Source organism: Tachysurus fulvidraco, chromosome 12 (assembly GCF_022655615.1).
Source record: "Tachysurus fulvidraco isolate hzauxx_2018 chromosome 12, HZAU_PFXX_2.0, whole genome shotgun sequence".
NCBI classification, from domain to species: Eukaryota; Metazoa; Chordata; class Actinopteri; order Siluriformes; family Bagridae; genus Tachysurus; species Tachysurus fulvidraco.
Genome location: NC_062529.1, coordinates 5007507 through 5031930, shown reverse-complemented (window position 1 = coordinate 5031930; position 24424 = coordinate 5007507). Strand labels below are relative to the sequence as shown.

Sequence of the window (24424 nt, the reverse complement as noted above, 5' to 3'; positions counted from 1 at the left end):
GGTAGGGACAGTAGGGACATGTCCCTACCAATATCCAGGGAACACTCAATTGTCCCTAGCAATAATTCGACCAAGCCTATATATATATTTATACATAAAAGGCCTTTGCCTTTTTTGAGTCCTGCCTCTCTAACCCACGTCGCTGTTTGATGGGCTTTGTCTTTCTCGCTAATGTGTTGAGGTCGGCTGCAGCTATATTCCGTTGTATGTGACACACGCGCGCGCACACACACACACAAACAGACGCGTGATGTGATGCTGTCTGAGGATGGAGGCAAAAAAGAGAAAAGTAGACATTCGGAGCTATTTTAAAACAAACCACCAAAGTAAGCCACTTAAAACCACTGAGCCACTTCTCTATTAATAACATAATGTTTATGACTTTTGTAATGATTACAGTTATCTAAGCCACAAACGTTCTTCTCAGTGTTCATATGGCATGCATTAGTGCATTTATTTTGTCAGGTCAGGTGACAGAATCAGTCCTGTCATGTTGTGGAGAGGCAGGTGGAAAGGCAGGGAGGTCATACAATAACATGGTAGTGTTGGTTGTGAAATTTAGTATTCCACCTGGTTAGGTTGACAATCTACAGTGTAGTTCTTAAGAGCTTTGGATTGTTCCGATACCATATGCACTAGTTATGTCATTTTATCAGGTTGCAGAAACAGATTTGCCAAGATGTAGCACAGGTGGAGAGGCTTCTGGAAAGACAGGGCCACAGGTGATTAAAAAAGTTGATAAAAATATGATTTTAAATGTTGTTGTTTGTTTTGCATTATTATATTGAGGTTGAACTGTTATAGAGTACTATACCATACAGTAGTTTTAATAATGTAGGTATAAATGCTGTACTATGCACTATGCATAAGATGCAGTTGCACATGCAGTAGTTAATTGTACATTGTGGTGTATTTCTAAGGAAACCCATCCTGCTGTAGACAGTAAAAGACAGTGTAGCAGTGAGAGTGGCAAAGATGAAGAGCAGAGTGACAAAGATGAAGAACAGAGTGACAAAGATGAAGAACAGTGTAGATCTGTAGAGATTCTGGACTTTGATTTAAAGCCAAATCAACCTTGCAATACATTGCAGTCCAAAAGCTGACAAACAGGGTCCTTCATTTTCAGGAAAGTTGGTATAAGCAGTATCCATGGCTTCACTATAGCCCCAGAGTAAAGGGGATCCTTTGCTTTCACTGTGTAAAAACATACACAATACAGAAAAGTACACTTTCCAAAAAGGCAGACCCCGCATTCTCCTCAAAAGGATACAGTAACTGGAAAAATGCTCTTGTTAGTTTTGAACGCCACCAGAATAGTAAGTCGCACCATCATGCAGTTACAGTTTGTGTTCAAGAAGCATCCCCTGTAGATTCACAACTTTCAAGTGCCTTGGCAAAGCAACAAGAGGATGCTAGGTATTGCCTGCAAAATATTGTAGGTTCAGTACAGTTCCTTGCTAGGCAGGGTATGGCACTTCGAGGCCATGAAACAGAAAATGGGAATCTTTTTCAGCTTTTAAAATTCAAAGCCAATGATGATGCGCATCTCTCTAGTTGGCTATCCCGTTGTCATGACTATACTTCTCCTTCTGTGCAAAGTGAGATTTTGCAAATGTTAGGAAATTGTATTGTCAGAGGCATTGCAGTCTCCATCCAGTCTCTTCCAGTTTTGCAGTACTCACTCATTATAGATGGCACTCAGGATGTCTCAGGAGTAGAGCAAGAATCTATATGTTTTAGATATGTGGACCATGACCTGATACCACAAGAGGTTTTTGTTGGTTTGTATGAAGTCTCAGGGACTACTGGAGAGGACATTGCTAGAGTGGCTGTGGATGCACTCATTAGGCTAAATATTCCCATGTCTGGTTTAAGAGGCAAAACATATGATGGTGCTGCTAATATGTCAGGAAGACATTGTGGAGCACAAGCACAGTTAAAGCGACAGCAGCCATTGGCTTTATATGTGCATTGTGGGTCACATTGTCTTAACTTGATCACACAATCTGCATGCCTAGCCAGTCCTGTGATACGGGATGCCTTGCAGTGGGTCCATGAGCTAGGGACATTAAGCCAACAGTCTGGAAAATTCAAGTCTATATTTTCAGCAGTGGCAGCAGGTTCAGAAGGACCATCAACATCACTCAGACCACTGTGTCCAACCAGGTGGACAGTGCGAGGAAAAGCAATCAAAGCAGTGCTGTCTCAGTATGAGAGTATTTTATCAAGCTTGGAGGAGATGGCATCAAATGGATCTAACACAGGTGCGAGGGCAAATGGACTGCGAGAGAGGTTTGAAAAGGGTAAAACTGTGCTTGGACTCTTTCTGGCATTAGAAGTGATTGAGGAATTGGAGTGTCTGAACAAGTCTCTGCAAAAACGGACTGAAACTGTTGCAGGAATGAGAAGTGCAATAGAGTGCATCAAGTCCATTTTACAAGCCAAAAGAAATGAGGAACGTTTTCAGGAGGTTTTTAATAAAGCAGCTGCAATGGTTGACTCCCTTGGAATTACGTCCATTCAGATTCCTCACCAAAGACATCCACCAAGGCGATACACTGGTGGGGCAAGCCAGCACACTGTCATGTCACCGGTGGTGCATTACAAAACAGAGTTCTATAAAATGCTAGATAGTGTTGATGTTCAGCTTAAGGACAGGTTCAGTCAACCAGATCTAGATGTTCTGCAGAAGTTAGAGGAAACTCTACTGACTGGAGAAGTGAGTAACATTGTTGATCAGTATCCAGAACTGAACAGAGACAATCTAAAAGTCCAGCTAGCCTTGTTTCGCTCTAGAAACACTTTTAGATCTAGTACTGAAGTGGCTAATATTCTAAGAGGAATGTCAGTTGAATTGAGAGGCCTATTTGATCAAGTTGAAACCCTTGTCAGGCTGCTTTTAGTGGTCCCAGTGTCATCAGCTGAGGCCGAAAGAAGTTTTAGTGCTCTTCGAAGACTAAAAACATGGCTCAGAACAACAATGACACAAGTGAGACTGAACAGTATTGCTGTTTGCCATGTCCACCAGGACAAACTGGACAAAATTGATGTGAAACAAATATGCCAGCAGTTTATTTCTGGTAATGACAGACGTAGACATGTGTTTGGCTTGTACAAATAGCAAGTGTTGGAAAAAATCTTGATATGTATACAGTATACATACAGTATACATATACATATACAGTACAGTACACACTAAGCTCTCAGTTATTATATAGTATATATAAATATATATTGTTCTTTATTTCACAAAATTAAGTAATTAATACATTATGTTCTGTGATGTAATGTGTTGTTTTTTTTCTGGAGCAGATCTGGAGGAAATTAGCTTGTTCAGTTTTTTTTTACTTGCCCTGCTAGAATTCTTACTGGCATCATAAAAAAGTAAAAAATAAAATAAACCTATTGTGTTGTTTTTGGCCTGTGTAACCTTAATAAATAAAGTTATGGCACAAAAAAAAATACTATTTTAATTATTGTTCAATTTGAGTAAAAAGCGATAAGCTTTTGTACTTTTGTGACAATGTGGCTCTGCAGACCAATTTTATTTATGTCCCCACCAAAGTCAAAATCAAACGTACGCCCTTGCTCATACCTACATAGGAATAACATTTATAAAATGGATCAGTCAGGATATAGGCCTAATCATAGCTCAGAAGAAGCACAGGTTAAAATGGTAAATTACCTGCTTCTGGCCTCTGACAAGGGTTGTGTTTCTTTGCTGGTGTTACTTGATCTTAGTGCAGCTTTTGACACCATCAGCCATGCTATTCTTCTTGATAGGCTAGAAAATAATGTTGCTGTTAGGAGGACTGGCTCAGGTCTTATTTGACTGATCGTTATCAGTTTGTTACTTCTTGACAGTTCAAATCCTTTCCTACCTTATGTATAGACGAGAAATTATAAGAGCATACTTCAGAGGTTGTAGAAGAAATGTATAATAGTAATAATAATAATAATAATAATAATAATAATAATAATAATAGTAGTAGTATTTAATTATATATTTATGTTGTTGTCGTGACCTTATATTAACCTGACCTCAGTTTAATCTAATTTTCTCTCTGTGCTTTTTTGTCTCTCTGTCGTGGGACAACCTCTGGGTACATTTGCAACTGAACAGTTCCTCACATTATACTTTCACTTTTGTAAAATATTGTCAAGAAATCACAAATACCTTTATCTGGGCATGTGATAAGTATTCAGACTAATGAGATAAGACATGTAGCATTCTAGCATAGAATCTACATTGACATCCTACATCTACATGCCTGAGAGTGGAAGTGCAATTTCAAAGTATGTTTGTAAAAAATAAGTAAGACATAGCTGTATACTCTATATTGTCATGGTTGTTCATTTTAGATTGAACAGATTTTCTATTTTTATTATTATTAAATTGATTAAAAATAAATAAAGTAATTCATTAATTGTCTATAAAATCAGTGTTGTAGGCAGTGCAGGCATTTTGAAGCCAGCTGTGTAAGCATAAATAAGTGAATAAACTGGCCATTACCTTTTCCCGGTGAGGGTATTCTTTTTCAATCACCACCGATTGGAGACATAAAGTGTGTTTTTATGTGTAATTGCCATATTAATTATTATTATTATTATTATTATTATTATTATTATTATTATTATTATTATTATTATTTATGGTGCTTGCAAAGCATCATTATTGTTATTCTGCATACTTATTATTATTATTATTATTATTATTATTATTATTATTACTATTATTATTAATGTGCTTGCTAAAGCACATTCTTATTCTCTTGCATACTTCTTCTTCTTCTTCTTCTTCTTCTTCTTCTTCTTCTTCTTCTTCTTCCGGACACTTTTTCGGCGCGTAACTTTTCCCGCAGCTTTTGTCCTAGACCCATAAATGAGTCAAATCAACCGGCTCATTGAGGAGAGGTGTGCTATGACTTTTATAAGCGATCCGTTGAACAATGTTCGCACAGCGGACGAAAAAGCGGCCAAAAAAGTTAAAAGTAAAAAGAAATTAATGGGAAATTCCTAAAATTAAAGCGAAATCAAAAATTTAGCACAACATGGACATGTTATATAGCAAAACACTCAGCACGATTAGGGGAACTGACGTCACGTGTAGCCCCGCCCCCAAAATTAGTGAAATAAAACATTTAGCAAACATGGACATGTGACATATCAAAACACTCAGCATGATGAGGGGCACTTGCCACGTGCAAGCACATTCACATTTTCTTTAGGAAATGTACCGTTCTAGTTAATGTGCTTGCAAAGCACATTCTTATTCTCTTGCATACTTCTTCTTCTTCTTCTTCTTCTTCTTCTTCTTCTTCTTCTTCTTCTTCCGGACACTTTTTTGGCGCGTAACTTGTCCTACAGCTTTTGTCCTAGACCCATAAATGAGGTGTCAAATCGACCGGCTCTTTGAGGAGAAGTGTGCTATGGTTTTTATAAGTGATCGGAATTCCAGAATTCCCAGTATGGAAGCTCAAAGGGGTGTTTTTTTCCCCATAGACTTGATGGGGAATCTCTCTGTAGATGTGCTAACATCCAAAAGAGGGCAGCAGACACCAATGAATCTGTGTAAAGGTCTTTAAAGCTTGTTGCTATATTTCACAGTTAGAATTGGTGAGCTTCCAGTTTCATTTCATATATATATATTGTGGGATCGCCCCGTATTTTCATGATTTTCGTTTTATTTGTTAGGCCCTGGACTACAAATCTGACACCTCAGTGTAGTTTTATAAGCCTCCTAGGAAGAGTGAGAGCCGAAACAAAGGACGGAAGTGAACTGCTGTTTACAGTTTTCGGTCAGAAACGTAATATTTGTGAGGCGAGCGTTTTGGATTAAAGCGTTTTGGACTACAAATCTGACACCTCAGTGTAGTTTTATAAGCCTACTAGGAGAAGTGAGAGCCGAAACAAAGGACGGAAGTGAACTGCTGTTTACAGTTTTCGGTCAGAAACGTAATATTTGTGAGGCGAGCGTTTTGGATTAAAGCGTTTTGGATTAAAAGGCTTACATATTCCAGTTCCTTAGACTCTTGGGGATTTTTTTACAAGCATTTGTTTTGGAAAATATTACCCCAGTGAAGAAAGGGGAGCGTTTAAAGGTAAGTAAACAACTGGACTAGCGCCGCCTAGTTCAGGTTACTATCAACTTGGATTAAATTAGTCTGATGGCTATAAATCATATTATGCTTTGTGTGTGGGCTTAATAAAATCCTGAGAGTCTAAGCTTTCAAACAATATAACATTTAACTGTGTATTTAGAGGATTTAATGCTTAAAACTAGTGGTGGCGTGCCGTGGACAGCACGGCGGTCACATATGTTGTTGTTTCTGCCATTTGTATAACTTTTTGTTGTTTTAAACTATCAGTGTAGTTTTTATAATTTTTTATTTCACTTTAAACTAATGTCCTTTTAAGAGCAGCAACGGCTCTTTTAAGAGCCACCCATTAATTCAAATTACATTTACATAATACATAAAACCGCAAAGGCTTTCTTGTGTTCCTGAATGGAGTAGGGATAAGCAATTCGTTTAGCATGCAAGAGATTCGCGGTTCGAATCCACCCTTGGACAGTTTTTTTTCTAACACTTTAAAATAAAGGTTCATTAGTTGACATTAGTTACCACATTACTTAACATGAACTAATAATGAACTGCACTTCTACAGCATTTATTAATTTTTTTCATGTTAATTTCAACATTTACTAATACATTATTAACACCATGTTAACATTAGTTAATATACTGTGAACTAACATGAACAAAGAATAAACTTTATTTTAACAAAGATTACTACATGCAATAATTTATTGCTCATGGTTAGTAAATGTTAGTTAATACATTAAATTTGAACTAATGATCCTTATTGTAACGTGATTACATTTTTTCCCAGTAAAATCTCTCATTGATGCTTTAGTTCAAGATCTTCATGGTGCTTGTTTCAGGAAAAGATAAATGGATTTTCAGGTGTGCTCTTTTGTTGCAGGTGAGAAACTACTCTGCAAATATATCCATAGTAACTGTGTAGCCATACCCTAGCAACCATGTAGTGCACCTTACGAACCATATTGCAATATAAAGAAGCCATATCTCAGTTACACAACATAAAACAATCAGCACGATGGCGTCACTGACTGAACTGACGTCACATGTAGCCCCGCCCCCAAAATAAGCGAAATAAAAAATTTAGCACAACATGGACATGTGACATATCAAAACACTCAGCACGATGAGGGGACCTTGCCACGTGCAAGCACATTCACATTTTCTTTAGGAAATGTACCGTTCTAGTTATTATTATACTTCTTACGGACAATTTTTCGGCGCGTAACTTTTGTCCTAGACCCATGAATGAGGTGTCAAATCGACCGGCTCATTGAGGACAGGTATGACTTTTATAAGGGATCGGAATTCTGGAATTCCCGATACGGAAGCTCAAAGGGTTTTTTTCCCCCATAGACTTGAATGGGGAATTCTTAAAACTCGTTTGTTCTCTCTGTAGATGTAAAGGACACTCTCAATACATGTAACTATCAACTCCACACTATCAATGAAATGATTCCACAAGTATTGGCACCCCACCGGGTATTCACTTGACGTCACGTGTTGCCCCACCCCGAAAATACTGTTTTATGCAATGTAATCAATAGAATTCCATAATGCCTGCAGTTTTGACATGAAATGTCAAAACAATTAGTAGTCACTTTTGTCCAAAAGTATTGGCACCCCACCGGGTATTCACGTGACTTAACGTGTAGTCCCGCCCCCAAAATAAGCGACATCATAAATTTTGCACAACATGGATGTGTGATATATCAAAACACTCAGCCCAATGAGGGGAAGTGCCTCACGTGTGTTTTGGGGACGTCACGTGACGTCACGTGTAGCCCCGCCCCCTGTGACTTTAGTATAATGCACATATGCACATTGCCTTGAACATCCCTGTGTATCTTATATTTATAACTACAGTTTACTTTCATGCACATAATTTTTCATTCCACAGTATACATATTTTTTATATATTATATTCTACAGTATACATATCTCTTTTTTTATTTATTCTTATTTTTTCATTGTTTACTTTTATCTCATTCTTTCATTGTTGTGTTTCTCTAATAAGTGCAATGTCCATGGAGCGGACCTGACTCATATTTCACTGCTGGTTATATATGCCCTATATAATTGTGTATGTGACAAATAAAAATCTTGAATCTTGAATTATTATTATTATTATTATTATTATTATTATTATTATTATTATTATTTACTACATGTATTATAGCCTACAAAGGCAGGTTTACAATGCAATAATGCAGATGTGCATACTCATAGTACATACACATCTGTAAATTACTTGTTTATAGTAATAGCCACATATTTTGTTACATCCTTCTGTAAATTTCAGTTATATTTATAACCATCTGTATATTATGTTCATAGTACACACACATCTGTAAATTACTATGTTATCACTTTATTTAACTTATTTAAATCTTGTAAAATCTGTATATACTACACTTGCTGCAATTGCACTCTTATTAGATCTAAACTGCGTTTCATTGCCGTGTACTTGTATAAGTTTAATGTGTAATGACAATAAAGTTGAATCTAAAATCTAAATCTAAATCTTAGAAACATGATCCCCTACCACTGATTCTTTAGACGAAGGCAAGTTCAGCCAACATCTTAACCTCCTACGACCTGGTGTCTACATACATGGACATCACTGCATTTAAAATGCACGGCCAAACCAAAGCTCGGGTCTTAGGAGGATAATGTTAATTTTTACTACATATTTTATTTTCACAACTTACAATATTTTTTCCGATCATGTGCAAATGTGCACTGTGTAAACTGGATGTGAGAGGATACCTCAGCATTAGTTCATTGAAGGTGCACAACCTAAGGGACTCTAAATACTTTAACCTTCCTATTTTCCCTGGGTCTTTTTGACCCGGCTGGAAGGATTTGTCATAACTTGGGTTTTCTTCAACATATTTGCCTGAAATTTACCAGGATTGTTCCAAATTATGAACTTTGTAAGTAAAATTAATTTTGTCTATTTTCATTGAACTATGTGTTCAGACCAATATATACTTTGCGTTTTGGATCTGCTTGGGTCACTTTGACCCGGCCACATTTAGAGGGGCAATAGGTCACACTTTTGCCATTTTCAGCGCAATGAACATACATACAGACACAAAAATGCACACATAAAATGTCCACTAACACACGCACCCAAAACACACACTCACCCCCCCACACACAGTCAAACACTGTTCAAAGCATTCGGCATTGCAATTCAGTTGGCCTCCAGACAAAACAAAAGCTACATATTTGTAAACATTTCACACACACACACACACACACACACACACACACACACACACACACACACACACACACGCACGCACATGCGCGCACACACACACACACACACACACACACACACACACACACACACACACATGCACACACACACACACACACATGCACACACATATATTGGGCATTGCATTTCATTAGGCCTCCAGAAAAAAACAAAAGCTACTCATTTGTAAATATTTCACACTTGTTAGATGCATTTGTCCAGCTGGGGGCAAAATCCGATCTACCAACAAGCTTTGCCAAGCTTTGCCTTTTACAAGATCTGCCTCTATTGCTAAATGGTGGGAACAGAAAATGCTTGGCTTGCTTAATTGCTCTTTGCCTTTATATTCATATGTTAACTTGCATGTGTATTTGTATGTGCAGTATGAAGACTTGTGGGGATCAGTGTACATGTCTAAACGAGAGGGAGATTATGTGTGTACTTCTTTGCACCTTCTTGTGTTCTGGCAGAGTGAGATTAAGCTTGCAGATTGCACTCTGAGAAATGCCCTTAGAAGTCTTCATCTCTTTGAGAAACCAGAGTCTTCCAAATGGCTTCTGTTCCATGTCCCACACCTAAGCAAATAGAGAGATTCATGCAGAGCAGCCATTAGTGTGCATATAGTACACATTTTGTCATACACATACAGACTATACTATGCTAACAAAGTTAGTGTTTCAGCATAAGTTCAAAATCATCAGTGGTTATGATAGAATTTCATACCATTTAATTTCATTCTTTCTTAAAACATAAATCAGTATCCATAACATTTCCCACATGATACCTCTTGGAGAGGTACACCACAAACCAACCCATATAAACAAACACACATTACACACATACATATACACACCTTAACACTAAAAGCTAGTCCGTTCTCTTTGAATGCATAGAAGGTAAAACCAAGCTGCTGGCTGATCTTGCTGACAGGAGACAGATTGCCATAGCAATGCACATAGATAAACTTTCCCTCTGAAATCTGCAACAGGACCAAAGAAAACTAGTTTTGATTATGTATGTGGGATACTTTTACACATGAATTATATATAAATTTTGTTTGCATAAAATGCTGTTTGTAAAGTACTGAAAATGTTTCTACATGTTCCTGTGTATGTACACATGAACATCAATGTGTTTAACTGTACAAATATATCTGCAATTAAACCATCACCTGTGAACAATCTGCAAAAATGCATACACACCTCTATATCTTTGCTCCTGGCCACTTCCTCAAAGTTGTCTTGCTGCACAAGTGTTTTGTCCACCTTATCATCAGTAATACAGAAGCAATGCAGCTTTGACTCTGATAAGTCATTGGTCTTTGCAAAAACCACAAATTTGGCAAGGTATGGCACACAAATCAGCTCCTTGTAAACTAGGTTTGCCAGAGCAACTGTCTCACTGACTTGCTGACAGTCTGTTAGCCAGAACCTGGGGGTGGGGGCAGAGAAGAGAGGAGGAAATAAAAAAATGGAAACTAGTAGGCAGATGTTTAGAGAATGTCAAACATTACTAATAATGGTGGAAATGTATCATCAGTGCCACAGTAACCAAAGACAGAGAAACCTTTTTGCTGCAGATGCTGCTGATATATTGATAAATAAATAGTACCGTACTGTCCCAACTCTGTCCCAGAAAACATATACATTAGTGAGAAAAAGTGTTTGCCCTCTTCCTGATTATTTTTTTTTTTGCATGTTTGTCTCATTTTGATGTTTCAGATCGTTTTGATGTTTCAGATCAAACAAATTTAAATATTAATCAAAGATAACACATATAAACACAACATGCAGTTTTTAAATGGAGATTTTTATTATTAATGGGAAACTAAATCCAAACCCTCATGGCCCTGTGTGAAAAAGTGTCCCTCTCCCCCCATTTAAAACATAACTAAACTGTGGTTTATCACAACTGAGTTCAAGTTTTCTAGCCACACTCAGGCCTAATTACTGCCACAACTGTTTGCAATCAAGAAATCACTTAAGACCTGACTGACAAAGTGAAGGACCAAAAGATCCTCAAAAGCTACAAATCATACCGAGATACAAAGAAATTTAGGAACAAATGAAAAAGAAAGTAATTGAGATTTATCAGCCTGGAGAAGGTTATAAAGCCATTTCTAAAGCTTTGGGACTCCAGTGAACCACAGTGAGAGCCATTATCCACAAATGGTGAAAACATGTGAACAGGTGAACCTTCCCAGGAGTGGCCGGCTGACCAAAATTACCCAAAAAGTGCAGAGACGACTCCTCCGAGATGTCACAAAAGACCCCACAACAACATCCAAAGAACTGCAGGCCTCACTTGCCTCAGTTAAGGTCAGTGTTCATGACTCCACCATAAGAAAGAGACTGGGCAAAAATGGCCTGAATGGCAGAATTCCGAGACAAAAACCGCTGCTGAGCAAAAAGAACATAACGTCTAATGCCGAAAAACATATTGATGATCCCCAAGACTTGGGAAAATACTATGTGGACTGACGAGACAAAAATTGAACTTTTTTGGAAAGTGTGTGTCACATTACATCTGGCGTAAATGTAACATTGCATTCCCAGACTGCCTGACTCCTGTCGATCAAACAGTCTACAGCTGGGACATCGGACAGCGTATCTGACCAGGGAAACAATGATGGTTGATACCACAGCACACATTGAAATGTGGTTAAACCTGCTGAAGGCGTTCTGGGAGTATTAGGACCAGGGGATAAACTTGCTCCATCAATATAGTCACTAATTTAGTGGTAAATCCACTGGAGCTGGGAAAAACTGTGACAAAATCAACCAATATGTGAGACTTGGGCTGCTGTGATATGGGGAGTGGATGGAGGAGTCCTAAGGGGAGCTAATTACTGGATTTGTTTGAACACATGCGTGACAGGCTTTCACATAGTTCTGCATGTCCTGGAACAAAGAGGGCCACCAGAAGGCATTTTGGAGGAGTGATAGGTTTCCCTCTGGATCCCTGGGTAGCAGAATCCATGAGAAGCTTAACCTAGGGTCTGTAAATCACAGTGTTGTGACGGATCTTAATTGCATATTCTGCTGCAATATCAAAACCTTGTCAATTTTTTAACAATTGAACTGGGATGTCCTTAACCCCTGTAAACGTATCACAAAACTTCCTGGAATAAATCAGAAAAATAAGTAGAAGGTGCTCTCATGTCTGGATTGCTATCCCAGACAGCAGATGCCCAGTCCAGTGCATTTAGTGCCCTCCTCCTGATATGCGTCGGGTTGGTATGAGAAGAAATTACAATGCCCTTTGGATGAGTATTCTGTAATGAATGCCCAGAGGTGGAAAATCTCTGATCCTTTTGCGGATTTTAATATAAAAGAAACACCGTCAATGGGTAATCTAATATTCGGGAGAAGGCTTCCTCTAGCAGCAGGAAGAGGGCACAGACATTATAACTGTCACCCACAGTGACTGAAAGTGAATGAACAGCCTATGGTCAGTGAAGTTCTGAATGTCCAGGTGGTGCTCCAAAAGCAAAGTGGGCTTTATAGATAATTGGGGCACTTTTGAGGTCAAAGCTGACCTTAGGGTGCTGTTACACCTATAGTTCGGTTCATTTGGTCCGGACCAAAAGCAAATAAATGATACATTGTAGCTTTTTAGCAGTTTTGGTTCCTTTTCACACCACACTGATCGTTCTGTTCCGCACCAGTTGAAATGAACCAAAATGCAGTCATGTGATAACATCCACATCACTCATTGGCCACATGTCTTTGAGCGTATTTCCTAAACTGCTTCTCGATTGGTCAGAATAAACGTGCGGAAAATTTCAACGAAAGTCCGGAAGTAAACAAAAAGAGGAAAATACAGGAAAATACAGCATACAGTACACCGTGGAGAGACGACTGCGTGCTGCAATTATGTTCGTGGTTGTAATCTACTACTTCGCTTGTATACAGCATTCTATGCAATGTCTTAATTTTCAGACTGAAGCGCGGATGCGGCTTGAAAATATCATTTTAATGCACTGCAAACGGCGAAGACGCATCGCAAAACACTTCAGGTGGTGGCGAGTATTACTTTTGCGAAACTGTGACATGCTCATCTTCCGAAAATATTGGCAACGACCCACTACGGCAGCTGGTTTAGTCCAAAATACGCAATACTTTTTGCAGTTAGGTCTATTCGATCTCGGACCATGTTCTCACCACAAACAAACCGTACCAGAGTCTCAAGGAGGTCTCGGTACGCTTGTTTGGTCCGCTTTTGTTGCGCACCAGAGTTCGATTGCTGCATTCTCACCTGCCCAAACGAACCGCACCAAACGAGCAATCGAACTCTGGTACGATTCAACCAAACTAAACAAAGCGGGTTTGAAAGCACCCTAAAAGGCCAGGACGGTGTCCTTCCCACTCGAGAAGGTGCTGCAGTCATTTTGGCAACATAGCACATTGTCTTATAACAGACTGTAGAAATCTGCACAAAATAAATGTGCAGCAGCAATGACCACACACAAGACAACCTGTATAAATAAGAAAAATAATCAGGGACATAAGGAACAGGTGTGCAGAGGCCAGAAGGACCTAAGGTTGGGATTGCGCAAACATGTGAGCACATAACAAAAACACATAGCACAAGAAAAGGAAATTGTCTATGGCATGAAATTTTAATAATTCGAGCAATTATAATAATGAATAATTACTAATTATATTATTTTCGATCAGTGCTTAGAATGCTTTTGTCATGATTCAGCCCGGACTTTGGCCACGTGCAGTTGTTTGTTTACGTTTCTCGTCATGTGTCTGCCCCGCCTTCGTTTGCTCCTCCCTGTCACCACACCTGCTCCTCATTGTGTCATCATTGTTTTGTATTTAAGTGTGCTGTTCTACTGTTGTCTTTGTCCTGTCTCTAGTCCGTGTCGTGTTTCATGTTCCTCTGTTATTAAACCCTGTTTTGTTTTGCTATCCTGCGTCTGGGAATGCTTCCTGCCCCGCGTCATGACAGAAGATTCCGCCACACCAGGACCCAGCAGGATAGCCGTGCTCAGACCGGCATATCGTGGGAGCTTTTTTTTTTTTTCCCTTGACTTTGCGGGTTTGGTGACATCGGTCCGCATTTTTTTCGGTGAGGGACGCCGCTCCGCATCCGGTTCCCCCGCGGGGGGCGCCGCCTCACTTCCAGATTGCGGGCCATGTCGCCAGCCCTTTCTTTTTCTTCTTCCCGGCGCTCCCTCCCTTCCCATTCCTGAGAGGTGGGACTGGCTGCGGTGCGTCTGGGATGGCGCTCGGCCCGTTCGGCTCTGCTGTGGACATCTCTTGTTCCCCTGCTCGGTTGTGGACGTTGCTTGTTCCCCCTGCTCGGCTGTGGACGTCACTCGTTCCCCTCTGGCTGTGCCGCCGTGTGCCGTGCTCCCCCCACCTGCCCCGCCGTGTGCCCCCCACCTGCCTCACCGTGTGCCGTGCTCCCCCCACCTGCCTCGCCGTGTGCCGTGCTCCCCCACCTGCCTCGCCATGTGCCGTGCTCCCCCCACCTGCCTTTGCCGTGTGCCTCGCCCCCCCTCCTGGACCTTGTCAGGATATGGCAAGTCGGGAGCAGCGCCTTGGGGGGGGCTCTGTCATGATTCAGCCCGGACTTTGGCCACGTGCATTTGTTTGTTTACGTTTCACGTCACGTGTCTGCCCCACCTTCGTTTGCTCCTCCCTGTCACCAAACCTGCTCCTCATTGTGTCATCATTGTTTTGTATTTAAGTGTGCCGATGGCAGCGCGGAATCTACTGTTGTCTTTGTCCTGTCTCTAGTCCGTGTCGTGTTTTGTGTTCCTCTGTTATTAAACCCTGTTTTGTTTTGCTATCCTGCGTCTGGGTCCGCTTACTGCCCCGTGTCATGACAGCTTTACTCTCCTTTGAGAGATTGATTTAAATTTCACTAATTTATTCTTCAAAATTTTCAACCTGCATTCAAATCCCTTACCTACATGTTTCTTTAATCAGATAATACTAGTAGCACTCCAACACCCTTAAAAAATCTATTCTTACTTTAGCACTGGTTATATGCCTAAATCTTTAAAACTAGCAGTTATCAGGCCCCTTTTTTAAAAAACCTGACCTCGACCTCTGTCCAACTATAGGCCAATATCAAACCTTCCCTTTATCTCCAGGATCCTAGAAAAGAGTGTAGTACAACAATTTTGCTCATACCAACATAGGAATAACATTCATGAAATAAATAACATTTATAAATCAGTATGTATACAGTATGCAGTATGTAGGCTATTTTTTTATAAAATATCTTTTTTTATTTTATTTAATGTGCTCACTTTAAAGAAAATATGAATCTGGTTTGAAGAATAAGACATATTCAACTGCTATAGTTACAGCTCATTAAAAAAAAAAAAGATAAAATCATAATTTTATCCAAACAAAAATTGAAGCAATGTCTTTGATTACGATGCTTCAATGTTCTTCCTGAAAATAAATAAATAAATAAATAAATAAATAAATAAATAATTTTTTTGTTGACTTTAAACTGTGTTAATACTGCTCTCCACTTGACCAGATATCACATAAGAAAAAAAGGGATTATCCAATATTAGAATCATTCATGTTTTAGGCCATGCAGTTATCGGAGTACGAGGTAAGACTGTAGATACATTTGAGGTCTGAAAAATTGTGTGCAATATTTTGGTATAAAAAGAAATATATAAACAATATTTAGACTGTGAATTACCTGGCTGAAATATTTGTAGTAAATGAGACACAGTCAGTAACAAAGGAGAGTGAAGTAGTGCCAGTGATATCCTCCCAATGAGCTGGAGAAGTGCCACCTACATACACACAAAGTATTTTTATAACCAATAATACTCACAGTACATCATAATACACATTCTCACACACAGTCATGTAATCAAAATTTCTGACCTTTTTTAAAGCATGTCTTGTCATTCCAGAATCAAATGTCATGGGAAATAAAACTCTAATTGTTCAGATTATCTTGGGATAATTTGTTCAGATTATCAGGCATGCATTGGATTACTGCCAGTTATCAAGCTAAAGAGCAATTTAGCAGCAGACAGGATTGGAATTGTCATATATTTTTTAGAATAGGCATATAGAAGGATGACAGATTTTGGAGGTGGAATGAGAAAACACACACACGCATTTTGGAGGTGGAATGAGAAAACACACGCACACACACACACACACACACACATACAAAATAAACAAATAAATAATACTTAGAAAAACAAACAAACAAAAAAAAATAGTGGATTACACTGACTAATGGGTAGTGTGTGTGTGTGCCATGAATTGCCAAGGATATTCAGAAGGAAGAATCTGACCTTGAAGAGGTACACAGCCTACGCAGACCCACTAGACACATGTAAGATCCCCAGTTCCTCACTGGTATATAGGTGAACACAACACAATGGGTGACTCCAATATTACAGTACTCGATCTGGTCCTAATTTAGATATAAAGTATATGTATGTTTTATCCCCATTCTGACTGTGGTGCAGTAGTTAAAGATTGTTGTTAATTGTCTATACAGAAAGCGTTCAGATATTCTGTACTTTGCTAGACCTAATGTTCAGTTGTAGTGTATTTTTTGCTATTAAAAAAAATTATGGCCTCAGTAATGGTGTATGTGTAACAAATCAGAGAACAACATGGGTGAGATTCAGACACCAAAAAGGTGATTATTTATGTGGTCACCCCCTATTTTCATGATCTTCGCCTACATGACATACCCAACTATAAAGTGGTACAGCTCCCACCTACTTTGACACACAGGGGTGTGCCTGGTCTCACTGGAAAGAAGATCTCTAGTTTCTGATACAAGTGTCAGGGTGATTCTAGGCCTTACTGACACATAGTTACAGAGGCTAGAATGGAGGGTTTTTATTTCTGTCATAGTTGTTTACCTGACAGACTGATTAAATACATTGCTGTAAAACATGTTGGGAGCTAAACAACAACTCAGGGTCATAGCCACATGTCTTAGCTTTCACCAGAAAAAGTTTGAAGTGAAAAGACTCAAAAATGGATTTTACATGATTTTTTTTTCTACAGACATGTCTGTGCATTTTTGTTTTGGTTGTTTATTTGTTTACTGTATAACTTTGTATAAAAAGACTGCATGCTGAATTTAAAAGGCCTATAACATAGGGAACCACTCTGCCTGGAAACCTAATGTGAAAAAAGGCCTGAAACCTGACACCCTGAGGCGTGAGAGTGAGAAAGTTCGAGAATTGCGCAATAAAAGCTCTTCTCACGCCTCTAACAGGCACCCTTCCCCTACCAGAAGTGTCATGTTGCATCTCATTGGAATCGTCTCCTTATTGGCTAAAGAGGTAAAGGTCCCGGATCATGAAATCGCTACTGGAGGGAGCAATTGTCAAGCAAAAGCAGGGTATTCCAAATAGAATGGAGAGACATCATTGGCTTCTTAGCTGCCTATCTCTGCACCACAGGCACCGATTGGCTCATGAGAATGCTTGTTTGATTCGTTAGACTCTGGACTACAAATTTGACACCCAAGTGTAGATTTATAAGCCTCCAATTTGTGATGGGAAGTTCAGTTCTTTTCCATGAACCGGTTCTTTCGGACAGATCGATTTAATGAACCAGTTCAGAAATCCAGTTCACCATTTCTTTTACGTCCTGATGTAATGACGTCATTCACAATGACGTAATGACACAAATTCCATCATCCCACTGCCGGCAGATATTAATACAATCAATTTAACACATTCTAAAAGTTCTTTGTAATCATAACTTTAGTTGAATACGTTTCTTACATTTAAGTTTTGCAACTAAAACACCAAGTACAGACTAACCTGCACAATAGTCAATAGTAAAATTAACTGACATATATTGAGTGACATATATTGATATTTTTTTAATAAAAATGTTAAATAGCCTATGACTAGTTACTATGCATATCCCAATATGTATAATTTGCTCTGAAGGTTCATGCATGCGCAGCATCAACAGTATGTCGGACACGTCCGAAACAGTTCGTTCAGTGTACTGATGATTCGCTGTACCAGTTCATTGGTTCTCGGATGCGTCCGAAAGAAACAGTTCTCAGTTCAGTGTACTGGTGATTCGCTGTATCAGTTCAGTTATTCAAGCATGCGCAGTATCAACAGCTCATTGGTTCTCGTACGCATCCGAAAGAAACAGTTCTCAGTTCAGTGTACTGATGATTTGCTGTACCAGTTCATCGGTTCTCGGATGTGTCCGAAAGAAACAGTTCTCAGTTCAGTGTACTGATGATTCGCTGTACCATTTCATCGGTTCTCGGTCGCGTCCGAAAGAAACAGTTCTCAGTTCAGTGTACTGATGATTCGCTGTACCAGTTCAGTTATTCAAGCATGCGCAGTATCAACAGTTCATCGGTTCTCGGACGCATCCGAAACAAACAGTTCTCAGTTCAGTGTACTGATGATTCGCTGTACCAGTTTATCGGTTCTCGGACGAGTCTGAAACAAGCAGTTCTCAGCTCAGTGTACTGATGATTCGCTGTATCGGTTCAGTAATTCACGCATGCGCAGTATCAACAGCTCGCGCTCACAGTTCTCTCAGCACAACATGTCTCAGTTCAGTGTACAGGAGTTACATATACTCCGGGATATTAGTTTATTTAGAGTCGGACCGACTGGCAGGCATGTCCGAAAGTGAGTAACTTTAGTAACTTGTGGATCAGCGCTGACTCAAGACGCGAACTGTTTAGAACAAATCAGTCCGATTTGGTGAACCGGTTCATCCAGTTCACTAAAAAGAACTGGTTCAAAAGAACGATTCGTTCACGAACTGGCCATCACTACCTCCAATGAGAAGTGAGAGCCGAAAGAATGGACGGAAGTGAACTACTGTTTACAGTTTTCAGTCATAAACATAATTATTGTGAGGCGAGCAAAGCGTTTTGGATTAAAAGGGTATATGATATTTGGATATTTCATTTCCTTGGACTCTTGGGGGTTTATGAAAAATATTTGTTTCGGAAAATATTACCCCAGTGAAGAATGGGAAGCGTTTAATGGTAAGTAAACAAACTGAACTAGGTGACTATCAACTTGATAACATTTTTATGACTTCTATAAATCATATATCATATGCTTTGTGTGTGGGCTTAATGGAATCCTGAGAGTCTAAGCTTTCAAACAATATATAATATAACCGAGGATTTAATGCTTAAAAGTTACGATGAAGTTGATAAAGCCTCATCTCCTAGCGGTGGTGGCGCGTGGGCGGCACGGTGATCACATAACAATGATTGGATTCAAATCATACCACCATTGTTCTTCAGATAATAATAATAATGGAATCAAAATACAAATCATAATTTTAAAAAATACACTAAAATTAACACCAAGCTAGGAAAAGAAACATTTAAATAAAAGTGTTTTTCAAACAGTGACTCACCCATGTTTATTTCTCAGCAAAGAATGAGCTGTTTATTGGACAAAGGTGGTGTCAAAATACAGAAGGATGGGAACCAAGGACACATAATATTCTAAGAACTGGAGGTTTGATTACATTGTCTTTGAAGAATGAGAGATAATAGTGTCCGGTAAACTCCCAACTGTCTTGGAGGAAAACATTGCAATGACCAAAAGTGCAGCTGAGAGCATAGCTCTCCTTGATAAGGAGAATGGATAAAAGGTATATAATTCTGAGCCTTATTTTGTGGAAGCATGTATGTCATGTTGGACACTGTTTTTACCCTGCACCATCCAGTCCAATGAATTCGGTCTTTTCATTACTTTTCTTCCTAGAACCATGCTATATTGGGTTAGTCAGTACAATGTAGTGAGATAGAGTCAGATAGATTATTTTAGTAATCAGGTTTTTGTCTAGTTTTTTAAACAATACAGATGGTTAAAGTGATGATGGTTAAAGTACATGATGGTGATGCTACAGCACCATCTACACAAGACATTTCAGAGTATTAAACAGCACCAATCCCCAACAAGGTAATATGTTTTTAAATTTATTTACACCATGCCTCGATTTTGTATGTTTTCTTTGCACAGTACAGTATTGCAGTGATGTCAGTTCCCCTCATCGTGCTGAGTGTTTTATGTTGTGTAACTGAGATATGGCTTCTTTATATTGCGATATGGTTCGTAAGGTGCACTACATGGTTGCTAGGGTATGGCTGCACAGTTACTATGGTTATATTTGCAGACTAGTTTCTCACCTGCAACAAAAGAGCACACCTGAAAATCCATTTATCTTTTCCTGAAACAAGCGCCATGAAGATCTTGAACTAAAGCATCAATCAGTGATTTTACTGGGAAAAAATATAATCACGTTACAATAAGGATCATTAGTTCAAATGTAATGTATTAACTAACATTTACTAACCATGAGTAATAAATTATTGTATTTAGTAATCTTTGTTCATGTTAGTTCACAGTAATGTCAACACGGTGTTAATAATGTATTAGTAAATGTTGAAATTAACATGAACAAAATGAATAAATGCTGTAGAAGTGCAGTTCATTATTAGTTCATGTTAAGTAATGTGGTAACTAATGTCAACTAATGAACCTTTATTATAAAGTTTTAGAAAAAAAAACTGTCCAAGTGTGGATTCGAACCCCGAATCTCTGCACACTAAACGGATTCGCTATCTACTGCGCCATCTAGGAACACGAGAAAGCCTTTGCAGTTTTATGTATTAATTCACTAATGTGAAGAATGGCGCGTCTAACAATACCCAAGCTTTATAATATTACAGTCATTCTTATCATTTTTTGTGATATACGTGTCATATCATGTCAAAAAATAATTATGTAATGTGAGGAGACAAAGAAAAAATGCGCTTAATTTTAATTAATGGGTGGCTCTTAAAAGAGCCGTTGCTGTTCTTAAAAGGACATTAGTTTAAAGTGAAATAAAAAATTATAAAAACTACACTGATAGGTGAAAACAACAAAACGTTATACAAATGGCAGAAACAACAACATATGTGACCGCCGTGCTGTCCAAGGCACCCCAGTACTAGGTTTAAGCATTAAATACACGGTTAAATGTTATATTGTTTGAAAGCTTAGACTCTCGGGATTTTATTAAGCCCACACACAAAGCATAATATGATTTATAGCCATCATACTAATTTAATCCAAGTTGATAGTCACCGGAAATAGGCGGAGCTTACCTTTCGTCACTGGGGTAATATTTTCCAAAACAAATGCTTGTAAAAAATCCCCAAGAGTCTAAGGAACTGGAATATGTAAGCCTTTTAATCCAAAATGCTTTAATCCAAAATGCGTTTCTGACCGAAACACACAGCACTTCCGTCCTTTGTTTTCGGCTCTCACTTGTACAAATACACTGAGCCGTCAGATTTGTAGTCCGAATCGAACGAAAATCATGAAAATAGGGGGCGATCCCACAATATATATATATGAAATGAAACTGAAGCTCACTGTGAAATATAGCAACAAGCCTTAATTAAAGACCTTTACACAGATTCACTGGTGTCTGCTGCCCTCTTTTGGATGTTAGCACATCTACAGAGAGATTCCCCATTCAAGTCTATGGGGAAAAAACACCCCTTTGAACTTTCTGATTTCTGAATTCTGATCGCTTACAAAATAGATAGCACACCTCTCCTCAATGAGCCGGTCGATTTGACACCTCATTTATGGGTCTAGGACAAAAGCTGCGGGACAAGTTACGCGCCGATAAAGTGTCCATAATAATAATAATAATAATAATAATAATAATAATAATAATAATAATAAGTATGCAAGAGAATAAGAATGTGCTTTGCAAGCACCATTAATTATAATAATAATAATAATAATAATAATAATAATAATAATAATAATAATAATAATGCAGAATTCAATTAAATTCAATTCAATTCAAGTTTATTTGTATAGCGCTTTTTACAATAGACATTGTCTCAAAGCAGCTTTACAGAACATAAACACAGAGCAGAAGGTAAACATAATTAATGATAAAGGAATGAATAATAATGATAAGAATAATAATAATGATGCTTTGCAAGCACCATTAATAAGTATGCAGAATAACAATAATGATGCTTTGCAAGCACAAATAATAAGTATGCAGAATAACAATAATGATGCTTTGCAAGCACCATTAATAAATTGCACTCGATTTTTGCATAAATGCAGTAGTCCGGCAATTATTTGGCCAGAGTGATTTCTTGGGGATTTCTAGTTCCACTTTTAATTTAGTTACCCAAATAAAAAGAACAACTACAATGAATTCTTTCTTATTTGTCATAAATATTAAAAAACTTATTTGTCATAAATTGTCATTTGGCTAAATCTATAAACAGCAGTGTCCAGATTTTATATAAATTCTTTGGTGTTTTTTTTTTTTTTTGACAGTTTGTAGTATCCAAGGTACATTTATATCCTGGTGTGTTTTGCCACCAGAAATTAGTTGTAAAATGATATTTGTCTGTGCTGCTAACTAATCAAATTAACCAGCTCAATTTAGGCAATGAACTGAAACAGCTGTAGCGATTTTGGCTCGCAAAGCAAGGTAAATATTTATGAGTAATTATAACATGTTATAGTGACTCCTAAATATTTTAACCTAAGTTGAAATTAACGGTAATGGAATTAACGTTACACTTATTTGGTCTGTTCGTCCGGCGAGCAGGCCATGTAACCTTTATTAATTCTATGAAGGCGGTATCTTCCTGGCCAAGAAAGATTCACTTCCCCTTTACTTTATACTGTAATTTAAATTAAATTAACTTAATAGAGCATGTAGTTCAGACCAGATGTTGCAGGTACCTTAAGTTTGTGAGTGATACTCAGAGACAATCACTTATATATATAAATATGGCATTTTATGAATGAGACAAACACAACATAAAACTAACTACACAAAACAAAATAAATAGGGAAAACAAAGATGAAAATAAAATAACACAAAAGAAATTAAAATTGGGGAAAGGGAGGAAGAGACTGGAAAGAAGAAATTAGAGAAAGGAAGGAAAGGAATGGCAAGCTTAAACTTCAAAATTAATCACACCCTAACTGGGAAATCGTCACCGGAAACTTAAATTCACCTTAAGACTCAATACAAGGTTCATACTTAAAATACGCATCTAAATTGGTTGGTAAAGGAAACGGTTACTTGCATTGGCTTGCTGCAAAAGAGTCCGGATGCAACAGAGAAAACTCAGATTGGGTCAGATGTTCTTCCAAGTTCTCCTGAAGATCAGAATAGTTGTCGTTCTTGGAAGTGGAGCTTGCTGGAACTTCTTTGAAGGAAGATGGAGTCGTCTCCAAGCTGTTCCGAAAGTCTGACCACGGATTAGTGGTGTTTGTGACAATTTAAAGGTCGCGTACTCCACCCATCTTTGGGGAGATGGCCAATACTACGGCCTGAGATTTCGGAGAGAAAAACTCACTTTGTTTCAGGTGTCTGTGGGCGTGGTTTAGCTATCAAACTTTTAGATGACTTTAAAGTTTTATCCAAGGTGTATTAAGACGGTATGGTGCCTTTCGTGCTCAAATAAATTACACCATTGTTTGAAAAATGAGTAACCAAAAATTTTGGTGTCTGGATACTGAATTTTGGATACTAAACATGAAAGGGAATGACGGTATAAAGGCAGCGGTACATTACATACACAGATCAGTAATCAAAGTGTAACTGATGTTAATACAGTGTTGTGTTCTGACACATGAATAAAATACGCCCCTGTCAGGAAAGTAAGGAGCAAATCCTTTTAAGTCAGGCAAGCCTTAACAGAAGAAACACATTACAACAAGGTTATAAAAATAAGAATCTTAGAGTATCTTATCTACTTGTTTTATTAGTAAAAGGAATGTCTCATGTTGTCTGTGTTTTGTGTGTGTGTGTTCTGGTTGAGGGCCCCTATGAGTTCAATCAGAGAAGCGGCATGGGGTTATCTGGTCTTTGTGTAGGCTCCAGTCATTCTGGAGCCAGTTGTGTGTGTGTAAAACTGGGTTGCTCATCGATTAGATGCCGAAGTTTAGGGTGCCTGGGACCTGAAATCTAAATGACCTGTACCAGATGCTACACAGCTGTGGCATTTGTATAATAATTGAGGGCAGAAACCACACCTATTAACA

General features: G+C 38.4%; 1 protein-coding gene across 4 annotated transcripts in view; it reads right to left on the bottom strand.

Moving 5' to 3' along the window:
• Positions 1-24424, bottom strand: part of LOC113651265 (ankyrin-3-like) — a 156833-nt gene that overhangs the window by 45998 nt on the left and 86411 nt on the right. For all 4 annotated transcript variants that reach the window (XM_047821245.1, XM_047821244.1, XM_047821247.1 and 1 more), the window contains 4 exons: positions 16051-16147; positions 10572-10800; positions 10223-10348; positions 9822-9944 (listed from right to left, as the gene is read on the bottom strand). In XM_047821245.1, coding sequence (XP_047677201.1) covers positions 9822-9944; positions 10223-10348; positions 10572-10800; positions 16051-16147 — 575 coding nt within the window. The remainder of the gene's footprint in view (positions 1-9821; positions 9945-10222; positions 10349-10571; positions 10801-16050; positions 16148-24424) is intronic.